General features: G+C 40.4%; 1 protein-coding gene across 3 annotated transcripts in view; it reads left to right on the top strand.

Moving 5' to 3' along the window:
* The window catches only part of cacna1ia (calcium voltage-gated channel subunit alpha1 Ia), a 150858-nt gene that overhangs the window by 81244 nt on the left and 44500 nt on the right, over positions 1–25114 (top strand). For all 3 annotated transcript variants that reach the window (XM_044180442.1, XM_044180441.1, XM_044180440.1), the window contains exons 4-10: positions 37–170; positions 5495–5592; positions 10435–10594; positions 15633–15981; positions 17398–17490; positions 20916–21240; positions 21655–22043. In XM_044180442.1, the coding sequence (XP_044036377.1) occupies positions 37–170; positions 5495–5592; positions 10435–10594; positions 15633–15981; positions 17398–17490; positions 20916–21240; positions 21655–22043 (1548 nt within the window). The remainder of the gene's footprint in view (positions 1–36; positions 171–5494; positions 5593–10434; positions 10595–15632; positions 15982–17397; positions 17491–20915; positions 21241–21654; positions 22044–25114) is intronic.

Here is a 25114-nt window from a genome sequence, read left to right as displayed (position 1 = left end):
TTTCCTCCATCTTTATCTCCCTCTGTCTTCTCATAGGCCTTCGATGCATTCATCTACATTTTCTTTGCACTGGAGATGGTGGTAAAGATGGTGGCTCTTGGGATCTTTGGCCGTCGCTGTTACCTGGGAGACACCTGGAACAGGCTGGACTTCTTCATTGTCATGGCTGGGTAAGCAACTAGATCATCATGTTAGCATTAACTATTATGGTAAAGTTTGTATGTCATGTTGTTTAGGGAAGATTGATATGGTGAAAGTGCTCTAGCAGCATTTGCTCTTGAAATCAAGCCTTAATAGAGAGTAAAGGAACATCTTACCTATGCTATCATAAACATCAAAGATAGGAAATGTCATTAAAGTTCAGGACTGAATTAGTTCAATTGTACTTAAAATCTGAGTTTGATAATATAGTGTCCACAGTGAGGGTTTAGCAAGTATGGAACTTGTTTATGATGACTGTGGCAAATAGGGTGCTAGTTTGCCACGTTTTAGATGAAATCTGATGCGCTTCCTATTTCCTGTGGTTGCTTTTGGCTGGTGAGAAAGTTGTCATATAAAGATTTCGTCCATAGCAACACTAAAACCACAAAGTTAGGACAAACCTAACCAAATCTTAAATATAGCAGTGTAAGATTAGAACATGCTTTTATCTTGAAACTGTGACTTGTAATGGTTTTTGTAGGCACTGACAAACAATGTCGTCCTGTCGATTTTGGGGTCATATCAGAAAACACTTGTCTTGTCATTCTGGAGGGCCGTGACAGACAACGTATTTTACCATTTAATATGGAGGACTTGTTGGCTCCAGGACTTGTTTCCTTGCTCTGATTGTAGCAGACTGTCACTATTACTCCAGTCCAGTCTTGACTACTGCTTACAGTATACATATTTGTTCATGGATTTTCTAAGCTCTTTATCAAAATCAGAGAGAAGATTAATAAAGCTGTCAAGGGCTGTTAAGTGCAGCATCATCACACATTTTCACATTTTCTTTTTGCGAGTCTGTTTAGCGCTGATGATGCAGGATGACAGGTAACCAAAACTGTCTACTGAATGAGTAACCTGTCAGTCCTTGTGACTTCATGTTTACAACTCCTGGTTTGTTTTGAATACGTCAGTGTGAACACTAAACACACCAGAAGGAAAAAGCAGAGGGAACCAAACTACAGATGTGAAAAAAACATCATCTTTAACATCCATTCTTCATCCACTAATTTGCATGTCAGTAAAGTTCATACAGTACAAGTCCAGGATTTTGCTGTTCATGAAGTTGTTTATCAAATAATAATTGTACATTAAACCATTTTAAAATAATTCTACATCTTACCAAAATTATAAATTATTAAATTAAATAAATTATGCACAACAAAGAATTTACTCAGTATTTTGCTGTATTGGAACCAGTTTCAAATCTGGGTGATACACCTATGTGGCCTTCATGCCAAGGTACAGTAAATGATTTAACAGTATAGAAGCAATCTCATGAAGCATATTCTTTGTCAAATAAAGCCATAGAGACATTTACCAGTAGACGGAGCATGTGTGGGGTGTCCTTCGAGAATGAAACTATAAGGCAACAACCTCTGGTATACTGCCACAGACACTATAGTAAAATTGGCATGCTGCAGTATGCTACAGTATAGGGTATTCGCTAGGGTAAAGATGAAAACATGCTATAAATTTTAGAATCATTTCACATAAATATAAATGTAAAATAAATATTCACCAAAATATTGCTTAGTACTTGAATCCAGGGAGAGATGACAAAATGTTGTTTTGGTGTTATGGACTAGCACATATGTTTAGATTGGAAGTAAAATGGGTTTAAAAGGCAGACAGGAAGAAGGAAAGAAATGAAGAAATGAAAGACGGAAACTGTTTATTCAAAAAGGAGTTTTCAAAAGACACCCACCAAGTTGTTGCATAAGTTCGGCTCGTTCTTACAAAGTGTCCATCACACATACACTCTTGCCACGGGACACGCATACACACACGCTAGATGGATGCATGTGCACAAAACAAAAGCAAACACACCTGCTCAAACACCTGCTATGAACGAAGTGAAATGAGAGGCGCAGACATGGGTGATAAAGCAAGTCTGTGTGTGTGTGTGTGTGTGTGTGTGTGTGAAAGAGAGAGAGGGAGATGGATAGGGAGAGGAGATCTGGTATAGTAGCAGACAAAGATAGGTAGAGCAACAGACTTACCAGGGTAGGTGGAGGCACATTCATCTTCATTTGAGCTGAATCAATTTATCCCCTGTGGATGCTCATAGTTTGTGTGTGTGTGTGTGTGTCTGTGTGTGTGAGTGTTTGTGGTACAGAAATATACACAGAGATTACAGTCTGTTAGCTTATGCCTTTTGAGTTTGTTTAATCTGTGTATGTGTGTGTCTGTGTTTGAATATGCATTTGTGTGAATGCCTAATGTCTTCGTTTTCCTTTTGGCAGCATCCATTAGATTAGCGTCTAGGCTAATTGCAGAGGGCATTGCCAAACTTGCCAGGCCAAATCACAGCCGACAGTCTGCTATGAGCTCCATGTCTGTTACCCACGGGCAGCACCTCGCTCTCTCACCCTCTGCCTCCCTGTCTTTCTTTCTTTCTTTTTCACATGCTCGGATGAACATCCTCCCTTGTCATGCGCCCTTCAGACCCCATACAGACCAGGCTTTGGTCCAGACAGGCTCTAAAGGAGGTTTCATGCTTTTGCTCCATAACCTGCCACACACAAAGTCTGTTTTATTTTGTATACTGTATATTTTATTTTAGCCTAGTTCACTGCACTGAGACTTCTTTTCCCTAGCCTGTCTGGTATCTGCAGTAATAACGGAAATATCGCAGCATGTCTCCTTGCGTGTGTCCACTGAGTTTCTTGATCCAGGGATGACCCTTTTCATAAGAAGTCAACCTTGCCTTCCATATTTATTCTAATGTATGCCTAAAATAGGTTGAAAAAAATGTACCAGGTCAAAGAAATGATAAAAGACTTTCTTACACTGAGCAAGACTGACTGATGTTTGTATTTATACAGCATATTAAGGAGTTGTACCTCGGTGGGCACACACCTGGTGCATCTTTTCAGATATATATGCAAAGAAACAAGGACCTGATTACATTTTGTGGACCTACCCTACTAGCCTTCAGTAGCTTAGCTGTAGTACATAATTAAACAGGACAAAACAAGACGGCACTGCAGCCGTAGTTCATGATTTTCATCATTCTTCACAGACATCATCAGAGTTGAGACTGTTTCTTTTTTTAACTGTCAAAAGCAAGAATGATGCAGAAAAACTACTTTCTTGACACAGAACTTCAACTTCGATGGTAACTCTGATGAAGGCATGTTGTTAATTTGACAGTTAACTCACTACAGATTTTACATGTCTAGATTCAAGACTCCATCATTTTCCTTTTCTCTCATGTTAAAGGTGCATTTGAACTCTTCTCACTTGGTCTACCCCAGTAGGTTTGACCTGAAGCTCTGCATTTCATATTGATATAAACATGCACACACGCACGCACCCACTAGTCACATAAAAGCATGAATGAGATGAAGGCATCACGAGCAAAAAAGGAATGTGAAAAATAGAGAACAATCATAAAAAGGACGCTTCCGGCAGTCCACTAATTACCCTCCCAAACACAGCGGCCTGATTGATGTGTACAGGAAGAGACACTTCTATAGAGCGCACACACATTCACACACACACACGCATACACACAGTGCGCATGCACACACACACAAAGACACACGTCTAAAGACCCACACACATGCAAGCACATCTGTGATCTTCTGTTCTCTCTCACTTTATCTGCTGCTTCATGTGTCCTTCAGTGGAATTGGATCACTAACAAAACAATATGTGTGCTTATTCAGGCAATTGTTTATGCTTTTGTGGGTGTCATCTATCTAATAGTTTATCACTCCCCCTGACCTAATCAAGCAACATAAAAAAATCCAGGTTTTGTGCCCTTGAGCTTACTAAGGGGAGGACATGTATGTTTTAATTATTTAAAAACTCCCTTTTGACATTTTAGCCTTCTGTTCAGTCTCTCAGCAGCCCACATCAAATCATTCGAGCTACCACAGATACTATAATGTTTGAGGTAGGTTGTAATAACACCACTATGCCCAGCCAGAAAAGCCTGGTCCCAAAATAGTTGGTATGCTCTTCTCTATACTGTGACATTTTCAAGCTGCTGTGTGGCATTTCTGTATTTTCGACTACACCAGGTAAAGGAAATTGGTCCGCGACGTGCCTCTACAGCCTCGTAAAGATGCATTCTTTGAAGCGTGGGGCTCATGAGCTTTACAGTAAGAACAAATGAATTAGACTGTTGCAACAAGTCCAAAAGAAGTAAGCATTTCATCTAAAAGTGTGATCTAGCTCTCTCACGTGCCTCTGCAAATTTATTTGGGTTTTTAGATATTTCACTACTATCTGAATAAATTGTTAGTTATTAGAGCAACTGCCAGCAGTCAGCTGTACAGCAGTTCAAACCCTTGTTACCACAAGTATTCCCACTTTGGTCTCCAGCCCAGCTCACTTAAGTGTGAGCTGGCGTGTTACTCTGTTGGTGACTCTGCACTGAGGTGAAGGGCAAATGGAACGAGCTTCCCTGTGGGACTAGTAAAGTATCACATTATTGTAAATGACATGGTTCATAAGTCTATCTATGTGAGAGACAGTGAGCTTGGCTTGTTTTGTCAAAGCCAGTGGATGTGCTTTGGGTGTTATTAGCTTGTGGTGGTGCTGCTGCTGTTGGTATCATGCTGTCTCAACACTGTTGTAGCCCCGGGCACATCATTTCACGCTTAACTACTATTACACAATGTCCACCATTTGCACACGTTTACATGCACACAGTAGCATTTCTGCTCTCATTTAAAACACATATACTGTAAAACACATTCACTCACTTGAACTATCTCTGTATTGATGATAACAGTCATGTAGTGTCAGTGTGGTACTTTCAAACATACACACACTGCTTCCACACACACATACACACATGGCAAACCGTGGCCATTCTCCTGTGAAAGTGGTTTGGGTTTGAGGGCACAAACAGCTTAGCCATGCTGTGGAAATGACTTGCTAACAGATGCCAGCTCTGACTGAGCCACAACATCCTGCAGGTAACACTTAGAATAGAATGAATCCCGCTCTCTCTTTCTCTTCCTCACCTCCCTTTCATGTTATTCTCCCCTTTTGATGCTTTGTCACTTTATCCCCCCACCACTTTCTCTGGAGTGTTGCAACGCTCTTTGCATTACATTTCCTATACTGTTGAGGCTCACACAGCTCTGGGAGGGGATAGGTGAGACTAGATCAAAGAATGACCACTCATGTTGAACCATGAGCAGGGATCTCTGGTCCAGCTGGAGCCATAGTAATCCTTTTTTTGTCATATTTTGAACCAGTAGCTCACCCAGGTAACTACAGAAAGCTTAAAGTTATCTTTCTCTCTGTTTCTCTCTGTCTGTTTATCCAGGATGGTAGAGTACTCCCTGGACCTGCAGAACATCAACCTGTCGGCCATTCGGACGGTGCGGGTCCTTCGGCCCCTCAAAGCCATCAACAGAGTGCCAAGTGAGAACATTTTAAGTTTTTATGTGTGTGTGTATTTGTTGGTGCAAAAATGTGTGAAGTGTAAGCTAAGTGTGCTTTCATGTGACATGTGCATTTCCTGTATTTGTGCTTGTGCTTGTAGTTTCTTTGTGCCTATGTGTGTCTGTCAGTCCACATAAATCACAAATACATCTGCATGAAAATTAATGTATATGTATTACATCTCTGGCTTTTTTGTGCACCTGCATGCCACCTGTTCCCCATGGGGATCATTAAACATTCATCTTATGCGTAATCACACAGCCAGCTCAGGCCCTGAGTCACAGATTTATCAGATTTACAAACCATCCATTAATGCTGCTTCACTGATCAGTCCGTGACCATAACCCTGTTCCTCTCATCTAAAACTCAGTTCTTGGCCAAACTTTTTAACTCCTATTGATTTCTTTGTCCTGCTGCCCTAGCAGGCAGCTCTTAATCATCGTAAGCTCCGATTAGCCTGCCTGAGCTAGGTTCAGACTGGTCTTGTCACTTAGTTCCAGCATTTTAGCAGTTAGCCAAGCATTAGCAGCTAATGCTAATTGTGGGTAATGAAGTTTCAGATAAGTAGTCAGAAATCCTTTTTTTGTTTGTTTTGTCAATAAATGTAATACAATTTTTGTTGATTTCATTTAAAATTCATGCCATATGTGATTATAAATAGATCAAGCAATTTTATACTTTTTCTTAGATGTAAATGACGTGTTTTGACAGAACACTTGGATTCAGTCTTTATCAAGTGGCCTAGAGTTCCCTCCCTGCAGAAAATCTTGGCTAAACAAAGCATACAAACTAAGGAACTTTTCCTCAATATTTCAAAGTCACTTTAAGATACTTTACGATATTCCACTTCCACTTTTAAATAATCATGAAATGAGTCTGCAGCAGATGGAGCTGATTGCATGAAAGCCATTTTTGAACATTGGAGATAGATACTGTAGGAAAAAGAAACCTTTCTAGTGACTGTGGACACAAGTTTTACATGTGAGGGAGAGAGATGAGTATTTGTGTTTGAGTCTCCATGTGAGATGTTCTCTGGCCACACAGGCCCAAAAGGCTGCAGGTGTTGACTATTACAATGCTTTTGTCCACAAGCTTAGCTTCCTTTGAGTTATCTCTACAAGCCAAAAACCAAATCAGTTTAATTCAACCAATTATTTAACCTTTTCAGCTTATATATCCTCTTGTTTTGCTTCTCTGCTACTTTCAACGCCTCTTTTTTTATACAGATCTCTGAAACAGATATGTACCCCCCCAAAAAAAACAAATTAAATCTTTTCCTCTACCTTCCTCTAAATTCTTACAGATTTTGGCTCAACAACTAAGTGTCCAATCATGGCAGATTCTTCGTGCTTAGTGTAATTACCTTAAAAAGCAGTCTTGATTTCAATTTTCTACACATTCTGAAGGACAAGTTACCTTTCAGGTGGAGCCATCAACAAGGAACCTACTCAGTCCAATATTTCAGACAACCACAGCAGCAGCATTCAGAAAATAACTGTTAAGTGTTAACTGCATTATGCTTCAAGTGGTTTGATTAGAAGATATTGTGTGCAGTAGAGTATGCATAGTGTTTCAGGGACAAGTGTACGGATTGTAAACAAATCTGCTTTTCTGGAGATTATGCATCATCGCATGAATCTCCAGATTCATGGGCTTGTCAGCAAATGCATAGTTGATGTTGTGCATGCATATATTTGTGTGTGTGCATGCACCTCTTAGTTTCTGTTGTTAATATTCGTTCATACTCTAGTTGTCTGTGTGTGTGTGATGCGTGCATGCTGTTATTGTTTACGTTGTTTTCAGTAAGCTGCATGATGGTGTGGTTGCCTGATTTCATCCCCTATCCGTGACCTCATTAAAGTTGAGGAAGCATGGGGATAAAGCTATTTGTTCCTTGTTTTGTTGGCTCGCTACTTTGCCCACAGATACACAAGGAGCATGAGCACATCCTGACCCCTCACACACCTCAATTTGTAAGGCTCCAACAAAATGGCAGATAATAGTCCTGTGCTGTGTGTGTGTTTGTACTGTTGTGTTAGACTTCTTTTTTGATGAAATTGGTGAGAGATAGAGGGCGTGCTTGACAGAATATGAGGGGGGAAACACAACAAAAACTAGTGTTAGGAGGAAGAGAAGAGAAATCTCCTGGTCTTTTGTGAATAGCACAGGCAGATAGTTGTAAATGTGTTTCCAGTGTGGCGCACAGGGAGGCATCCATCTTTATCTGGAAACAGCAGGAGCTGGCAAACTGGTACAGTCACCAGAAGGGGAGAGAGATGGAGGCAGGTAGAGAAAGAGAGACAGAATGAGGGAAAAAAAGAGGTAAAGCTCTACTTAAAGCTAAAACGCTGAGAAAAACACTGAGTTGTTTGATAGTGTTTCTTTTCTCTCTGGTTACTTTTGTTTGCTTTCCTGTCCCTTAATATTTGTGCTTTGTTTACATCTATCTTTTTCTTTCTTTCTTTTTTTCTTTCATTCTTTCCTGCTTTCTTTCTTATTTTGGCACTCCCTATTTTTCGGCACACCCTCGGGCCATGTCTCATTCTTGTTCTCCCTCTCTCCCCCTCCATCCGTCTTTCCCTCTCTTCACCCAATTAGGCCTAATGGAATAGTGGCCTAATGACAAGGACCCTGGGGAACAAACACATTTAGACTCGCCTCCAGCCGCCACCAGAGACACATACACACCAGCAGCGCTACTGCTCTCCATTTAATACCAGTTGACGAGACAAATTAGCCACAGGAGGGAGACAAATTAGCCAGAGGACGAAGACGAGTGCATACTCACCACAATAAAAAAATTATTTTCTCTTAAAAAAAAAAAAAATTTCATAAACCCCAAAAATTTCAGTTTCATTTCATTAACGTCATGTCAATCTGACAACTTGTTTCTCTACAGAGAGCTTGGTCAAAGTCAGGATTGAACTTCACCTCAATTAAATACATTATTACAAAAGTTTGGCAAAAGGTGCATACTGCACTATGACCATTTTTTACCTTGGCAGAAAACCTTTTATGAACGTGTATACTATTCAAAATCAATTAATTCTACACATGCAACATACAACACTGTATGTTTACTTGATGAATGAACCTCTAAACATGAGCACACACACTTTAAATGGGCACATAATCACTAATCTAGATGTAGTAAAAATCAAAAGGGAGTGATAACATTGATTGAGCACTTTGGGAATGGGGAGAACATTTACTGCTAACGCGTAGGTTTACATGGTTTTGTGTTTGTGTCTAGTGCATGAACTACAGGTATTTGCATTCTTGTAAATAATGTCTACGTGTGTATATCATCATCATCGCTCTCTCTCTCTCTTCCTGTCCTTCTGTCTCTCTCTCTCAGCTTCTGTCCTGTCATTCAGTCTGTTGGCAGTTTAGCACTCTTGTGTTTATGACACATTAACCTACTGTTGAGTTGTTATTCACGAAGCCTAGTATGTCACTGAATAACACAAACACACACACACACACACACAAATCAGATAAGTAGAAACACACACCTCTGTCAGGTGTCAGTACAGGGTTGCTTGATCTCATCAGTGGGTCTCACCTCGCTCCCCTCTTAGTCCAATCAGCTGTCATTATCTTCCTCTATTCACATCTCAAAATGTCATCACTGCAAGACGGGCCCATCCACAGGGGATTAGGTCATCATTATTTCACAGGGGACATGCATTTATTCTTGCAATTAGGTTTCATCTAATCATGAATGAGACCTCATGTAGCCTGATTACACTTCTTTGTTCATGCAGTGGACTATAGTAGAAAAAAGAATATAGAATATGAGCTTCAAGTCAGTTTGCTGTCATAAGCAGAATTTTAACTGCTGTTGTGGATGTCTCACACAAATGCCCAAAAATGTAAGAAATGCTTTTAAACAAGTCTATCCTCTAGAAATTATGTTCAATTATTACTAAATTGCAACAGCAAATGCGTTTTAAAGGGAATGTAATGGCACCTGGATTATACTTTTTATCAACATATTGAGGAAACGTTTTTTAATAAACGTATCTGGAAAGTCGCAAAATAGTCTTTTTTTTTTCCTATGATATCTGCAACTAAAGCATGATTGACATCTTCTGTGGTTATGTTTAGGCTAATCAAAGGACTTGGTTAAAGTTGGGAAACAATACTGGTCTTGGTTAAATGAAAAATTCAAGACTGTCTGATGAAGCTTACTTTTATCAATATTTAACAAAAAAAAGGCTATTTCCCTAACCTTTCCCAGCCCTGATTTGCATAGCCCTCCCTGAATATATAGCAGAGATACTAAGCAGTGTTTCCCCTAGGTTGACTGCTTTTGGGGGGGGGTATAACTGTCAAGGTTCATAGACAAAACAATTGCTTTTTGCTAGTCATCATTATTAGCTTAAACCTATAGCATTTTACACTGCATAAATTAGCCTAGCGGCAAGCAGACTTTTCCTATTAATAGCTTAACAAATGACATATTACTGAGCTCCCGCAGTGGAAATGGTATTGAAAAATCTCTACCGGTGGACACATTTTTACCGTTGCATGGTATATACTGCCATGTCGCCCAACCGTATCACAAGCTAAAATAAATGACCATAATCTGCCATGGGCACAACATTCCATACAAACAGAGGATTAGAATTAATTTTACTGTAACTGTAGGTTTAGTGTGAATGCAAATGCTACGTGCAGCACCATTTCAGTCCACATATCCCAGAGAATTTGTGCAACAAAGCAATCTATATGCAAATGTTTTATCTCTTTAGTTTCATCAATGGTGTAAGCCTGTAAAAATCAATTATTGATTGATTGACCTGCTGAAACACACAGGTATGCGGATCCTGGTGAACTTGCTGCTAGATACTCTACCCATGCTAGGCAATGTGCTGCTGCTCTGCTTCTTCGTCTTCTTCATCTTCGGCATCATCGGCGTGCAGCTGTGGGCGGGGTTACTGAGGAACCGCTGCTACCTGGAGGAGAACTTCACCCTGTGAGTTAAACACTGTAGATTGTACGCACTGATGTAGTAGTATGTAGTAGTATGTATTTGTTTACAGTGTGTGTGTGTGTGTGTGTGTGTGTGTGTGTGTTGTGCCAGTGCGTTTGTGTCTTAAAGTTAAGTTGATGGGCCAAAAAAAGTTATGAGGAGAGAGCCCTCAAACCCCACCTGTATGCCTCCCATTCGTCTCCCTTTCATCATGTCATTCTACTGAAAATGAAACACCATATTACAGTAATAAATCTATTAAAATTATATGTTGTAAAATGTACAATTTGTGCAGTTTGTTTATGAGCATGCACTTGTCACACCTGATAGTTTCCCCTTTCACATGGATTTTATTCAAGATTATACATGTACTGTATGTTTTGTATATTTGACTTTAGTACGTACATTAGTATAACTCCAGCGTTTCTACCTATTCCTCTTTCCATCTCTCTCTCAAGCTTCAAAGCAACAGTAACAGTACAGTTTTTCCAGTTTGCAACTAAGAACGTGATCAGATTCCAGCTGCATGCCTCCATATTCATGACCCTACATGACAGCATCACCTACGGTGTCTGTGTGTGAGTTCACCAGTATTCAGGAATGTTTGATTTCATGGCATTCTCTGTTTCCTTTTTTATGCTGGCATCAGCTTGCATGCTTTGTCCTCACCTTAAAGTTGTGAGGCGACATTTACCGCAACAACCTCTACAGTAATTACTACATGAGGTTACTTTAACCAATATTTTCTTCACTGGGCTAAAGGGTGATATAGTGATTAGCAGACTCCACTCCTAAATGGGCTAAAGCAAAAAGACAAAATTTTGATCTAGGGGATGAGTAGACAACTACAATGTTTTAGTCCAGCTTTAGAAAACATTTTTCTTCCACTAGGCTGGTCACCAGATTTTCAGCAGTGATCTCACATTGAGTGTTGCTTATTATTTAAGCAAAGTGTTATTTTTGCATATTATTTTAATGCATTGTCCCTACATATTATGCAGGTTTGTCAGGGTGCTTGTGTGCTTAATTAGAAAGGTCGTTGTGAGTGACTATTGTTGAGGACTATTATGCTATGTAAAGGGCTAACATTAGCTCTCTGAGTGGTTATAATAGAGTGGACTAAGTGTCGCAGTCAAGTGCAGCATTCACTTTGACATTTTACACCCTCCCTCTTTTGATCCCTACCTTTCTCTTGTTGTGCCTTATTCCGCCTCATTCTTGCCTTCGTGCCTTATTCTTTTATTTTTTACCAAGTCTCCAATTAGCTCTGTTTCTCCTCCTTAGTCTCCCCAACTATATCTATTTTTATATGGTGTGTCTTCCTTTCTGCCATGCTTTTTTCAAACCAATCTTCACTCCCCAACTGTCCCAGAGTCTCACTTAATACGATTTCTGGAAACTGCCTCTTCTTCTCTGCTACTCTATAGCCTTGATCCTTCCCTCCATCTTGCTCTCCATTGGCAGTTGTGTTCTCAGTGTGATGCCAGGTTTTGCTGTGCAATGCCAAGTCATGGAAGGGGGCAACAACCTTCAACTCCACTACTCTGACAGGGGCTTTCTTTCTTTTCTTTTTTTATCCCTTCCTCCACTTTAGCACCATTAGTAAATCACCAATTTGAATGCCACTCACAACCTTTCTCGACATTATTTCTTTTAAGTTAATCTCTGTTGTCAGTCCCTTGTGTCTTCCATTGGATTGCAGAAACTCTACTGTGCTGTAAATCAGTGTAAGCTCAGTGTGTCTCAGTGCAAACCTGCAAACTTTGTTGTACCACCAAATCAATGCATTATTTCTAAACTACTTCCAGTGGGAAGTGGTATAGCCTGATATCGCCACTGTTACTATCGATCCTGGAATTAGTGTGCATGCATGTATTTTGTGTGTGCATGTGTGTGGTTTGCGGTCGAGGTAAAAGGAGAAATTCTCCTCCTGTGAATATCAGCAGTATCTATAGAGAGAAAAGGAAAGGGAGGATGAGTGAAAATGAGAGAGGGGTGGGGGGTAGGGACAATCTGGAGGAGAGAAGAAAGAAGAATAAGAAATAGAGGAGGGGCAAAGGGAGAAAAAACTGAAAAGGAGAGGAAAGGAGAAGAAGAAAGGAAGGGAAAGGAAGAGAGAAACAAAGAGGACATAAACTATAAAAAGAAGAAATCAACACGAGCATAAAGAGGGATTACAAGAGTTCAGGTGTTAAATGTACTGTAAGGCAAGGTTGTACTCTATGCATATATGCTTGAAGTGAGTATACCAGGGTAAGCGGCAGGGTGAAGCAATTGTGGTTGTGCATATGTGTGGATTACATACGATTTGCCTTCAGCCAGCCTTTTCCTGATAAGTCTCTCCCCATGCAGAAAAAAATTTAAATGAGAGAGGAGACTGATATGTACCGAAAAACAGGGATAAAATGTGAGAAAAAGACCAATAGAGAGACAGGAAGGCTGAAGTGACAAACAGAGACAGTGCAATGAGTAAATACTACAGGTCGAGTGACCCTGAATGTGTGTGTTCAGTAATGGGCCAGCTGATGGAGAGGGTCTATTTTTGTCTTCCCCAGGCCCAGACCTTGGTATGAGCATCCACACCCTACCCTCATTTACTCCACAGTCATGTCAAATGAAACACACACACAACTAATAGGCCTTGCTGACTGGCTCAGCAGTGTCTTTTTTCCATTTCCCAAGACCTTTCTTATTGTTTTTCCTAAATTTTGCAGTGGTTTCATGTCATCTCTGTTCTATTATTACTATTTTGCTTCATTTCATTTCAATTCAAGCAATTTTCTATTGCCTTTTATTTGCATTCTTTCCTTTGCACTTCCAATCTATTGCTTTAAATTAACATGTTCTTATTGTTTTCAAGGAAGAAGTGCTTTGAATGTATGACTTTTTTCTTCTGTTTAGTGGTATTTGTAATGAAACTTGTATGCAGTATATACTCATAATAGCCTCATCAGCACACAACTGTACCAATGGCAGCCAACTTTCCCTTAAAATAAATCCACAGAGGAAGATAAGCCTTAGTTCCCAGGTGGACACAAAGTGAAAGACAGACTCTTTGACATGCTTCCATTAAAACTGAGCGGTATGGGAGATATCTCAGGAAATGATGAGGTGCTTTAGATGGTAGCAATCACTTAGATTCAGAATTTAGAGATGTTTGTGTCATTAGGTTTGGCAGGATTCAGCCAAAGATACTACTCACTCACTCAGGACAGGCACTTACAGGGAGTGAATGACTTCATTGACAGTGTGTGTATGTGTGTAATAGGTGTCAATGCATGAGAGTGTAATCTGTTTTTCTGCTGATTTTACACTAGGGCACACACACACACACACACACACGCACAATCTCACATAATCTTTCCACATGACTTAGTTTACATGATTAAACATTGTAACATTGATTAAACATTAAAATCTGCTGTGTGGTGCTAAACATTCTCATCTCCATTGGTGTGCTTGTCAATTGGTTAGTTAACTTAGTAAATATCATTTTAATTTTGTTTTGCCTGTATGTTTGACTACAAATCATACAGCTGCTTCGGTATTAGAACATCCCACAAAGATCCAGATACATTAGAGAGAACGGCCTGATTTCTCTCAGAAGAAGAACACAAGGATTGGATTACAATACATGTTGTTTCCATTAGAAGATACAATATGTGGACATGTTCATTTCTGAGCGCCCCTCCAGTGATCACTTGGCACTCATTAAAATCCTACACTTCTGAACACATTGATGTATGATTATCTCCACCTATCACAGTCTCAGTCAAATGAGGTCCATGTGTTCAGCAGGGTAATCAGGGCAGCAGCACAAAGCTGTCGCTGATTTATTTATTTATTTTACAGTATTGGCGGAGCATTGAACATCCTATTGTAAAGCACTTGTAGTATTTGCTAGAATGGCTACAAAAGAATGTGGTTCTTTATGTCTTGTTTGAGTAGTTCGGCGAGAACATTGGGTCTTCATAATGGATGTATTGGTTTCAACCGTTCCAACCAGGAAAAAACAAAACAAAAAAATACAAGAAAGAAAGGATTCAGTGACCCTCCTGTGATGGCAAAGCCAACTGCAAAAAAACAACAATGCAAAATTGATTAAAGTTGGATCTCTAACTAAGAAAGTTAAATGGAGTAGTTTACAAACTCCGAAAAACAAAGTCTGGCATAAAACATTAGGTGGTCTATTTAGAGTGGCAATTTAACACCTGCTTTTCTTGTCCAAACTGATAAATAAACGACTATATGTAATTGAATTTGACATCTTAGGTGCTGCTTGATTTCTCCTGAAGCCACTCTTTTTGTCATGTCCTGACCAACACATGACCCCACCCTTGTTTACCAAACCTGTCAGCACACCTTTGGTTTGCTGCACTAGCTTTAGGCGGTGTTTGCTAGTTCACTGCTGGGTCAGGTCTTTCTCTCTCTCACACACATACTGTGTACAGTATATCATTTACAATGCCACACTGATCCATTTGTTAGTCTAGTAAGGTCAACAGCTTCTGGATCTCCTCCTTTCTCCTGTGTGTGTGTGTTTTGCTTTTTTTATTAAACTGGATTGGAGAGAAAAACTAGTTAAAAGAGACAGGGACATGTAAAAGAATGAAAAGAAGGTGTGAAAAAGAAAAGTTGGTCTAAGTGTGTGCACACATGTGTATGTATGTAAACTGTATACTATAAGGACATACTTGTGTGTATACTGTATGTGAGAAAGGAAGAGAGAGAGTATATACTCCCTATTCATGCAGGATCATTTGCATTTCTTTATGCACCCGCTTGCCTTCAATGACGCATTTATCCCACAGGCTTGGTTGAGTATTTCCGGGGATTTAATTCAGTGACTGCGATATATAACGTCTCTCATTTCCCATTCTACTCTTTTGCTCCCTCTTAACTCTCCTTCTTTCACTAAAATTCTCATGAAACTCCCCAAATGAAGTAGTGAAACAAGCTAAAAATCTATAATGTACTAAATTATATACAGATTCTATTCCATAACCAACTAACTTAGTTTCTCACCTTGTCCCTACCCCAGCTCTTCAGGTATGACCCTGCCTGCTCCGTACTACCAGCCAGCGGAGGATGATGAACGCCCCTTTATCTGCTCCCTGGCGTCTGATAATGGCATCATGTCATGTTCTGATGTGCCGGCGAGGCGCGAAGGAGGACGCACATGCTGCCTGGACAAGGAGGACGCGCTCCACAGACAGGCTCTGGGCCTGAGTCCTGAGCCATTGGCCAATGGTAGTGGTGCTGGTGAAGCAATTGGTCTGTGTATCAACTGGAACCAGTATTACACCCGATGCCACACAGGACATAGTAACCCCCACAAAGGTGCCATCAACTTTGACAACATTGTCTATGCCTGGATCGTAATTTTTCAGGTATGAGTTTGAAGTCTGGTGAGGTAAAGGTGAGGTTGGACTCTGGGTTGCTGATCTTTTAATAGATAAATCTAAATACATATCTTTTTTAGGTGCATTCTAAAGTTATTATTAAAAGACTGTTGAATTCAACAACATTGATTGTTTAAAAGGCTGATGCTATTTTGATCAAATAATTGCTTTTGATCACAAAATTTTCTTTGGCTGATTGAACTATTCAGATCCAATCATTCTTCTCAAAAGAATGAATTTAATGATTAATACATTGATTTATGGATTCACTTAAAGGCAGAATGAGTAGGATTTGTCAGTTGCGGTTCGTAAACACAACATTCAAAATTGGCCCCTCCTCCCCAGCTCAACAACACCAGAAACGCATGCCCAATGCTGTATATGAGAACGTTGCTGTATCAGTTCTTCAACGTTAGAAAAAACCCACTGCCAACAGTAATGTTAGCTATTGTCAGCTATATACCTGCTTATTACAGACACTAGCACTGAGTCTCCTACAGTCAACTTATTGTGTTGGTTTGGGACTGCCATGGTAACTGGGATGGCTTGTGTGTGAAAATTATTCTAAGCTCAAACTCAACACTACAGACCTCAAGGGTTACATTCTCAAAACATAAAGTTATTTGCATTGGTTGATAGTATGATTTAGTGTGTATGTACACTGCTAGCTACTATTTTTGGAACTTATTTTTGTTGAATCGGAAAAGCAGATAACTAAGCTAACAGCCGACACCTACCTGTCCAACAGAAAACAGGCCCACTCCGCTTCGCTCTTCATCCCCATCCTCTCCTTCAGTGCTCGCCAGCAGGTGAAAGCCAACCCCAGATTCACTCTCATTTTGGAATGAGCTTTGTCTGCTTGGTGGTTCGCCTTGCTGCATTTGTGTTTTTTTGGCGCTGTGTCCTCCATTTCGTAGCTTCCTCACACCCTGTGTGCTGTTATTGGCTGGGGGCTACACATCCACTGCCCAAAGACGCCCTGAAGTGTCCTGAATACAGCAAAATAAGAAAATACAGGCAGAGGGCGGGGTCTCTGCAGATACAGACATCGCCATACACTTCTAGTGCGTCATAAGTGATAATTGAAAGGGATTATTTTTGTACAAGTCTATACATTATTTTTTAGGAAAATCCTACTCATTCTGCCTTTAAGCAGCAATTCAGTATTTTTTTACTCTGTTATTTGAGAGTTAGTTATGTTGAATCAAGTCAGATTAAATTAATTCAGAACAATCCATTGAATTTAAACATGTGATATGAACTATGCTGCAATAGTTGGTAAATGTTTGGTAAAGTTAACTTCTTTTGCAAATATATTCTGCTGAGCAAGCCCTGGCATGAAATTTGTTAATGTTGTTGACTTGTAAATGTTATATTATCACTCACTATAATTTGTCCTCCTAGGTGATCACTCTGGAGGGCTGGGTGGAGATCATGTATTATGTCATGGATGCCCATTCCTTCTACAACTTCATCTACTTCATTTTACTCATCATTGTAAGTAAAATTCATTACTACATTTATTAGTGTATTAGTACTCTACATCCCTACCAACTGACACATCTAGTGTACAGTATGTTTTGATGATTAAAAATTGATAAATAAATAATGAAGTTTAACTGTAGTTAGACACGCTGGATATAAAAATCCCCTATAACATTTCCAATATATGTGGACATCAGTGGTCTCCTGCCATCAATAAATTGAATGAGGATATTTCCTGAGTGGCGGATTGAAGTGTTAATAGACTTGTGGAAATCAATAGTAGCATAAAGGACTGTTTACAATCAATGTCTGAGGGAGGGAGGGAAGGAGGTGGATGTTATGTAAATGTATCATTGGTGGTGAGTAGGAAAAAGGGGAGAGAAGAGGAGAAAGGACAGTTGAAAAAGACAAGAAAATGTATGGCCAAAAGAAAAAAGTACTGTATGCACACAGATCAGCTCTTTGCGCGCAGTGCCAGATGGTGGCACAATGAAGGTTGCTTAATTCTGCATTCACATGCCATTGGCTGTCTGCAAAACAGCATTCTGCCTGTATTGAAGAAAGACAGGTGAGAGTAAATGACTAAATGGAGGGTGAGTAAAGTATATAAAACAGTGTGAAGAATTTCAACACACCAATCAGTCACAAGTAAACGGTACAATTTCCACACTACACTATAATGAAAAGGAACAAAACTTAAAGACCTGTCCTACAAAACAGTGTTTTCCCCACCTGCTTCTCCCTCACAATATTGGCCTTATTAAGCTGAGGTGATTATTGGCATCGTGACTGCAGCTGTAAATTTCATCCCCTCTTTTGCACATCTGACCTGAGGTTGGCATTACCAGTGTAAGCACCTTTTAGCGTCCAAATATGGTTGACATGGTGTCACAGTGTAATCACCTTTGCCTGGTTTATGCTGCTGCATTGATCACAATCTCATGTCAGGTGGATTGTATAGCCCCGTACTACAGTTACAGTAATGTCCAGCACAGGCCACATACAAATGAACTAAACAGCTGATTACATCCTCAAACTGATCTAAAGTTAAATTTCATGTTCCAATAGAACTGCTACAATTAGGCTGTGAGAGCTGACCAAAGAAAACAAGCTCATTTGATTTAAAATTCAATATGCAGAGCTCCATGGCTGGCACAACACCTAACAACCAGGCAAACACACTGCTCCCTTTGTGGTACATGATTGATTTGACACAAATGTGCCATCCCTTTTGAGCTTCCTTGCAAGGCTCCAGTCTGTTTGGCAACTTGTATTCAAAGGTCCTAAGGGATGCCTTGGTGTTGCTGACACTATGAGAAGTTTTCGGTCAGGCACTTCCATGGGTCCCAAAGGTGTTGTTCACACAGTTAACAAATGTTTTAGCCCTTTCTCTTATTCTCTTTTACCTATCTAATTCTTACTGTGTGTGTGTATGTGTGTGTTGTGTCGTACCCTGTGCTTTAAAGGTTGTTAGCTGATCCTTTAAGTGTTTGTTTTCCCAAATACAAAACTCAGAGACAGTTTGACCTCAGCAGTGTCAAACAGAGTCTCATCTCTATCTGCTTGATACTTAATATACTGTCAAGTGTCTATATTGGTGTCACATTGAAGAGTGTGAGTAAATGGATTAAAGTGACTTAGAGCTAAGTGTTACAGAGAGGGCAATTATTAGGAGGTTTTGTGTGCATGCGAGCGTGTGTGTGTGTTTGTGTGTGTGTGTGTGTGTTTCAGAGAAAGAGAGAAAATATATAAACTTAAATGTATGTGACAGTTGCTGCATGGAAGCACATAGACACATGCAATCAGCTGTAGCCTAAGCATGCCATCTTAATATGTGTGTGAGAGTGTGCAATCACACATGCTTTTGTCTATGTGAATGTTTATGTATGTGTATGTGTGTGTGTGTGTGTGTGTGTGTGTGTGTGTGTGTGTGTGTGTGTGTGTGTGTGTGTGTGTGTGTGTGTGTGTGTGTGTGTGTGTGTGTGTGTGTGTGTCTTTGCATGCATGCATAATGCAGTGATCATCTGAATGCGTGATATTGGACTGCCCTTCCTGATTATGCGCAAAGCTGTCTCATGATCAGAATCACAGAATAGACACACACACACACACACACAGATGCAAGCCTGGAAAGAAATCAAAGCCCCACACACCTGCAGGCCTGCTTTGACCTACAGGCCACAGATGGGCATCTCTCCTCCTTCTTTCTCCACACCCACACACACACACTCCTCCCTTCTATGTTTCCTCTCTCTTTTTCTCTTCGTGAATATCTCTGGACTCTCTTCTTTTTCATTCCTCCCAGCTTGTCCAGTCGCTCCTTCACCTTCCCCTGCATCTTTGATCACTGTGGATGAAAGTCTATAGGTGGAAGGTCATTAAGTTTGGATTTTCTGGATTTTATCTGTGCATTTTTTATGGAGTGTTCCTGCTCCAAATGTTTTGTCCTTGTAGGTGTATATGTGTGTTCTCGATATGTGGCTGTCTGAGAGCTTTGTCCAAGGAGAAACAGTGAAACATGTTCAGATTTGTAATGAACAAAGCCGAGATTCTCCTACAAGCTGCACGATCCATCCAGAAGTCTGGTTTTTGAGTTGTTCAGCATTAGCTTATATTGATCTAATCATTGTTCCGTAACCAGCTTGGTATAGTCCAATAAAAGCCATTCCAGCGGTCCTGTAGTGATTCCCATCATTGCCACTAAAGGGTCAGCCAACATGTACCATTTACAATGCACCCCATCTCCTCTCTGCAACTATCCCTCAAACCCTTATCCATGATAAGAAAATGAAAGCTTGTGGGTAAAGAAATGTTCGTGAGAAGCGTCGCGCAGGATGGGCTTGAGAAAAGTAAAGACAGATATTGAGTTGGAGAAGGGGAGAGAGGGAAAGTTAGGCCAAGTCAGAGTCAGAGAATAAAAGGAAGAGAAAGAGAAAGATAGCCAGACGCTGAACTGTGCTTTGGGCATGTGTTGGCTCTGTCTGTCTGCTCCAATCAGCCTCGGTTTGGTGGGAAGCCAGTCCCCACAGACCTTTAGCATGTGTGCTAACATTTCTACAGGGGGATTGGCACACATTATTAGAATCAGCAAGCGTGTGAACTTGATGTAAAAACAAGTGTATTTACCATTGGAAAAACCCAATTCTTCACATTTCTTTTCATGTTTCTTAAATGAGCAACATCTGCTTTAGCCATAGGCTGATTATTTAAAAAAGACACTGCAGTGGTTCTTATTGTTTTAGTTAGGGTTGCACTAACTCTTTACCCCCTTTCCTTTCCACAGGGCAATTCATTCTTTGGGCTAAATATTAGCTCATGTTCCCTATTTTTCCAGTGTTTGCTTTATTTACTTCATGTACTGTACATCTTAACTCACCCAACAAGTACAACAGCCACACCTGGTCTAACTTTCTGTTTGTTGTTCCCCACCCATCCAGATTGGTTCATTCTTCATGATCAACCTGTGCCTGGTGGTTATCGCCACCCAGTTCTCAGAGACCAAACAGCGGGAACACCAGCTGATGCAGGAGCAAAGGGCGCAGTGTCTGTCCTCCTCCACACTGGCCAGCATGGCTGAGCCGGGAGATTGTTATGAGGAGATCTTCCAGCTGGTCTGCCATGTCCTCCGCAAGGCTAAGAGGAGATCGGCAGCTCTCTACTACACGCTGAGGGGCAAGCCTCCGCCAGCTGGTGGAGGTAGGGGTAACAGGCGTGGTGGAGGGAATGTGAACGGAGAGCGGCATCATTCCAGGCACCCAAGATGTGAGTAGGAGGGCCTCAGCATATGACATCTTATTTGTGTAACATTTGACACCTTCAATTCAGACAACATGTTTTAGTGACTTGAAAAATATGACAACTTGACTTGATCATGTAATTCATGGATAATAATGCACACACAATGCTGGATGGTAAGTTAAATGAAATATGGTCTGGCCACTAACTAGGTTTGACTACAAATGTGGCTGCATTTTAATTGATGTTGTTTTAGGGGTGATGTACTGTTTACTTTTGGCAAGGTCAAGCTTATACTGTTCTATTCAAAATACATTTTAGAAACTTTTGCAATAATCGCAAATACTTGCAATCCTGTATATTTTGCATTGCAAGAGAACATCTGAATCTGAAGTTAAAGTGCATCCATAGTCTCCCTTTTCTGTCTCTGCATCTGTCTAGCATCCCACTGTCCGCACCAAAGCAAGCAAGACCACGACTCTCAGCCATTAGCCAACTCCATCAGTCTAGCTGTCCCTCAGAATCCTGAGGACTGCTCTATATGTGCTTTATCACTGAAAGAGGGGGCGAGGGCTGTGGGATCCTCTGCCAACGGGGAGGAAAATGAAGAGGATGCAGTGAAAGAGACGGGCAAGGAGGAGAACCATCTAGAGGAGAGGGGCGATGGAGAGAGGAAGAGGAAGAGGACATGCTTTGGACATTGTAAAGACATTTGGAATGATATGAGGAGGAAACTTTGGGGCATTGTGGAGAGCAAGTACTTCAGCAGGGGCATTATGATCGCTATTCTCATCAACACCATCAGTATGGGCATCGAGCATCACAATCAGGTAAGATGATATAGTCAGTGCTGTCATAAACATTGTTACTGACACTGTTTATGCAGTGGCATTAACAAACCAAACTGAAAAAGGCCTTTATTTTGAAACTATTAGGGATCTTCATTTTTGTTTGTTTTTTATATTTGATCATTTTAGATTAGGAAGCTTTCTTGTTTTCATTCCCACTGTCTAAATTGCTTTTGCTGTTATGTGTTGCAAACTCAATACATCCTTCACATGTTTCACACTATTCCAGCAATTCAGAGGACATAATCTCCTTGCTTTCATTGTAAAATTCCTGCAGTGTTGAGTTTCATTGACAGTAGGCTAATATCTAGAAAGAAATGGAAAGTAGAAAATTGATCACCATCAATTAATGAAATAGTAAGAACAGTATTTTGTTCAAAACACAATGTTCAGTTTTTTACCATGTTCCAGGTCTTTATTGGGGACTGGCATATATTTTAGACATTACCTTATTTATTTGTGAACTGATTCCAAATGCCTATAATTTGTTCAAAAAGATAGTTAATGTTTGGAAATAGATATATGTCTAAATGGTCATTGCAATCATTGTAGGAATATGCCCTGCCTTTAATCCTTTAGAATGACATACTATAGTGTCATTAGAGTGTATTAGCGTAATCATTTCTTGCTCCCCTCTCACTCCCACAAATCACCACAGCCTCAGCAGATAAACCACTATCACTGCTGATGAAGCATTGCTGCTAAAAATATCATAATAGCAGATGACATTCAGAAGGATGAGCGTGGGAGTGGAGCATCAATGCCATACAGTTTCCTGACAGAGGTGTAAACATTTAGCCTAGTGGTAGACAAAACTGAGCTGGCTTTTAACATTGGCCAGGCTCCTCAGAGGCAGACAAGGCCTGCCAAGAGTACACATGCACGCATGCATATGGACACAAACACATATAAGCACTGCACACATACAGTACACATCATTTGTGTCCAGTGTGTGCACACATATTCACATAAACAAATATTTTTTTATATTATTGCGCATGCACCAACAGAAACACATGCAGTTACATCCACTCACAAGCTGTTACATAAAACAACTTTTTCTTTTTCCTTCATTTCCTCTATCAAATAATTTATGTTTACTCTCTTCACTTTTTTCTCTTTTTATCTCCTACTCCCTCCCTTGTTAATTTTACTTCCACCTCTCCCCTTACTTTCTTCATAATTCCCTCACTGTCCTTGCTGTCTTCCTTCCTTCCGTCCTTCCCGCCTTACCCCAAGTGTTTCATCTACTCTGACTCACTTTTACCACCCTCAGTTTCACCCTCCATCTCCCCACTTCTCTCTCTCTCTCATCCACCCACTCACTCTTTGACAGCATACAGAGTAGTTGCTTTCTCTCATCTCTGAAGACTCTAAAAATAAACGAGGTTTGTGGGGGAAAGAATGAGGAGGAGACGAGTGAGAGGGGAAGAGCGAGGCAGACGCCGGTTACACAGCAGTTTTCAGCTCAATTCCCTCTGTGATTCTGTGTGTGAGCGAGCGTGTGCGTGTCAAAGTAGGCATGTATGCAGAAACACACATATACAGTTGCATGCACACACTCACAGATGCTTTGTCTGTCTGTCTCTTGAGTCTTTCTCTCTCCACAATTTCCACTGGCTGACACAGAAGCAGTGATACAAGTGCATGTTTTTGCTCTACAGTAGAAAAGTCTTACCATATGCAATTTTGTTCTAAAGCAGGAACTTTGAAACTGATGTGCTTCTCCCTGAAAAACAACTAACCACATGGCTGCCTTACTTGCACCACACCCTGCTTAAGGGAAATGTTCCCATCAAGTGTGTGGTTTCAAATAAAAAATGCATATTGTTCTGTATAGGTATGGCCTTGCAATTTTTGATTGTGATTTTTGACTATCAAAGATTATTTTTGTCATATTTGTGTTGGATTATTACTCACTAATTCATCAAAGGATGTTGCACCTTAGCAAGTTTAAAGAGGAACAGCCTATTTGCATTCATGTTATGTGTGTACATGTCTGGATGTCTCTGTGTGGAAAAGGAATCGGCACACTGGAACTCAGGCTTGGAAGCTGTAGCTCATTCATTCATATTCAAGCAACAGTCACACGCTGACTGAGGGCGCGTTTCAAGAGACAAATAGGGAGAGGATATTTAATGGGAGGAGATGGAAAATTAGGGAACAGGTGGAGAGTAACATGGGAGGACACCAATACAAGGATATGAGGAGAAACATGGTTAAAGGATGAAAAGTAATGGGAAGTAAAGGAGAAGAAAACCAGAAAGAGGGGAGAAAGCAAGGAGAGGGAGGAATGATGGTATTTTGTCTGAGTTAAACTGTGGTGTCAAGGGCTGTGATGGTTCTGTCAATAGCAATAAATCTCATATCCTGTGTTTGTACTAGTGAGTGTGACATAGGTCAAGGTTAGAGCTAACTCCTAAGGGGTAAAACGTGTTTGTGTCTGTGCATCTTTGTACATTTATCCCTACATTCCCTATTTTCTGTGGCAATTCATCTAGTAGTTGTATAAGTATCTATTTTAATATATGTTTCATGAAATTAGAATTTTTTAGAGGTGGAGTAATGTCATCATCTAAACCACTCTGTAATTCGCTGATTGGTCCAGCTTCCAGCTACAGCTATGGTACTGAACATGAATGATTTTCAGCAGATGATTTCCAGACTGAAACATTGTAGTCAAAATTGAGCTCATGAAATTTAGGCTGTTTTTTTGGGCTTATTTCCTTTCCTTCCATCACTTTTAACATTCTCTCCTCTCCTCCATCATTTCATCATCTACTCCTGAACAATCCATCTGCTCGTCCCTCTTTTTCACTCTCCTTCAGCCGGGTTCTTCCTTTACCGTTCTCCCTCCTCTGATCGAGAGGAGGATATTGATTGGGAAGAGTTGGGTCTGCCTGATAATGAGACTTAGAAAAAGAAAGAAAAAGGGATGGAGAACTAGGGGGATGGAGATAGATTGGGAGAAAAAGCGGATTAGAGAAAGGGAGGGCTGAGAGTGTGTTTTTCTCTGACATGATATGCTATCTTTGGCAGGGCTAGCTGGCTAT

The sequence above is a fragment of the Siniperca chuatsi genome, linkage group LG21 (genome assembly GCF_020085105.1).
Source record: "Siniperca chuatsi isolate FFG_IHB_CAS linkage group LG21, ASM2008510v1, whole genome shotgun sequence".
In the NCBI taxonomy this organism is placed as follows: domain Eukaryota; kingdom Metazoa; phylum Chordata; class Actinopteri; order Centrarchiformes; family Sinipercidae; genus Siniperca; species Siniperca chuatsi.
This window is presented reverse-complemented; position numbering and strand designations above follow the sequence as displayed.